Consider the following 3001-nt stretch of genomic DNA (forward strand, 5'->3'; position numbering starts at 1 on the left):
GCAGAAGCAACAGAAGCAATCAAATCAATTATTTCCCGAAGAAAATTAAAAAATTTTTTTCTTTATAAATATAAATTTTTCGAGAACATACTTTCACGGAAAACAGTGTTACCAACTTAAAATAAATAATGATAATAATAAAGGAAACTTTTAATTTTATATCCACGTAATAATCGTTGTAAAATGAAAATGGTAAGGGAAAACACTACTGAGGGGGAAAAAATAGTAATAATAATAATAATTTCTATGTTTTACATCCAAAAAAAAAACCGTTAAATATTAATAATGTCAAAACGACGACGAATCGACGGAATCGCGATGATGATGATAATAATAATAAAAGTTTTTTTTTTTTTTTTCATGAAAGAATCCAATTTTTTTTATTAAAAAAATTTCAAAATTAAATGTCAAAATGCATTTTTTTTTTTAAACGGAAGAGTATTAAAATCACGTGAGCTTTACGTCGATAATAATAATAATGATGATGATGATGATGATAAAATTTACATTTGTTAAAAAGGAAAATGATTAAACGACGGTAATCGTCGTGGGAAAATTTTCGTGTTTTCGAATCCTTCAATGATTTTTTTTTTTTTCTAATCGAAACCGGAAGTGTTAAAAAATAAGGGGGGGGGATAATAATTTATTCGAAATATTAAAAAAGATTATTTAAAAAAAAAAAAAAATTTAATTTTAAACAATTAATTTTCTAGAAAGAGACAGAGTGAGACAGAGAGAGAGAGAGAGAGGAAAATTTTTAATTTAAATTTAAATAAAAAAAAGTCTCAACTCGATTTACGATTGAAAAACTTTTTATCCCCTCCCCTCCCCCCATTTTTTTTTCGAGATGAATAAGTAAAAGGAAAAAAAAAGAAAATAATTTTCTGATGAATTTTCTTGTTACGATAAAATAATAATGATAATAATAATAAAAATGAATGGGATCGAAATGATTCGAAATTTTTTTTTTTTTTTACCATTGTTGTGTTTCACCCTTCCCTCCCCTCCCCCTTCCCCCTGATTAACAAAACAACGTTCATCGAACATATACATTTTCACACCTTTAATCTACCCCCTCCCCACGTACCCCCTCCCCCAAACTGTCGGAGAATAAAAAAAAAATTCTCGAAATAAATCAAAACGTAAAATAAAGGATATTGATAAAATAAAAAATTTTTATTATTATTATCGAATGATACTTACGCCCACGTTTCTCTTCCCTCTCGTCCCCTTTTCCCGTCACTTCCGGTCCCATTCATATCCGATTGAATAAAAAAAAAATTGAAAAGATTATCGTTTACATCGAGTTAATTAAAATCATGTTAACATTTCCAGTATTTAACATGTAATCGGTTTTAAAATGTTTAATATTTGGGGGAGGGAGGAGGAAGAGGAGAAGAGGAGGAGGATTTTTAGAAGGATGGTTGGGATGCTGTTAAACAATCTATTCCTCTTCCTCTCACTAAAACAAAATTTGTTGTGTATGAATTTCAAAAACGTGTTAATTATTATATATAACAACATTTTCCCTTTATGTTATGTTATGTTACACACTTGCATTAATAAAACGATAACTAATATCATTGTTTATTATCATTATTATCATTACTATTTCCGGTTTTGACACGATTCATATCCGTAAAATTTCGTTAAATATATATATTCGTTAAAATCGTATACTTAATATAATTATCATTATTTCAAATATTTTCTCCTTCTTTTGTTTTTCGCGTAATTTATTGTTCTTTCCTTTCTTTTTTATTTATTTTTTAATTACGAATTTACCCCGCCCCCCAATCCTTCCCCCACTCCCGCTCGTTAATCGTTTTTGTAATTTTATTTAATTATTTTTGTCGTACTCACCTGTTAATTCCTTTTTCCAACGTGATGTAAACACTACATTAATATTTAAGAAAAAACTCTGCCATCTATCGGATATTTACATGAAACAAAAAAACTGTTTTATCATTTATTCGTGCCTAAGAGATAAAACAGTTTTTATTTATTTACCTTTTCCATTTGAAAAATTTTTTTTTCATTCAAGTTTCGACACGCATTATTATTATTATACGAAAACACGGCGAGACGGAAAAAAAAATTGATAATAATAATAATAGACCGAAAAATTTTGTTTTCTCTCGTCCGACATAATAATAATAATTTATTTGTTAAATCAAATAAAATTATTATTATTATTATTATGTTTTCGTAGCATTTAATTAAAGAGAGCGAACGATTCCGCCCGCGTGCTCGCGTGTATTTAATTAAAACACACACGCACGCACGCACGCACACAATTATTATTATTATTATTATTATTAATTTTAAAATACGTAAATAAGGTGTACACGATAGATAAAATATTATTTAATAATCAATAGTTAATGTATTTTTTTTTAATTAATTAATTTTCCCGGAATAATATATTATAGCGATTTAACTTAAATAATAATAATAATAATTGTTTTTTTTTTTTTTTTACTTATACGTAAGATTTATTAAATTAAACTTAATATGTTTGTATCGATGATGAAAACAAACGTTTATTGCTTGATTAAAACAAACAATGTTTATTTACCCATCAGTGTGTTTATAACTACGTTAATTTACATGGGAATGCATATATGTATATTAATTATCTTCCGGTACTCTTTCGTCGTTTATGTTCTGTAAAAAATAATAATAATGATAAATAATGATAATGATAATACGGTGGATGCGTGTGAAATGACATGATGTTAAAATTTACCCTTCTTTCACCGTATTTCGACCAGAAAGTAACTTTTGATATTGTTTTTTGTCCGGTATGTTGATTAAAAATGGAACATGCATCAAATGGTGGAGAATAAACGTGTAAACTCACGGCTGTGTTCACGTGACTTGGATTTTCAACACGATGAAGACCCAACGAATCTTAAAAAAGAAAACATAAAACATAACTTGTTGCTATTGTTGTTGTTTTTTTTCATTGTTTTCGTTATGTTTTCATTACCGTTTATGT

General features: G+C 27.3%; 1 protein-coding gene across 1 annotated transcript in view; it reads right to left on the reverse strand.

Annotated features, from left to right (window-relative positions):
* Window positions 1–2631: 2631 nt before the first annotated feature.
* Phum_PHUM534550 (cysteine dioxygenase, putative) overlaps window positions 2632–3001 on the reverse strand; it is a gene marked incomplete at both ends in the record, with an annotated part of 1054 nt that continues 684 nt past the window's right edge. Inside the window, 2 exons of the mRNA XM_002431485.1 lie at window positions 2632–2667; window positions 2750–2913. Coding sequence (XP_002431530.1) covers window positions 2632–2667; window positions 2750–2913 — 200 coding nt within the window. The remainder of the gene's footprint in view (window positions 2668–2749; window positions 2914–3001) is intronic.

Source organism: Pediculus humanus, genomic scaffold, assembly GCF_000006295.1.
Source record: "Pediculus humanus corporis 1103172108289 genomic scaffold, whole genome shotgun sequence".
Classification (NCBI taxonomy): domain Eukaryota; kingdom Metazoa; phylum Arthropoda; class Insecta; order Psocodea; family Pediculidae; genus Pediculus; species Pediculus humanus.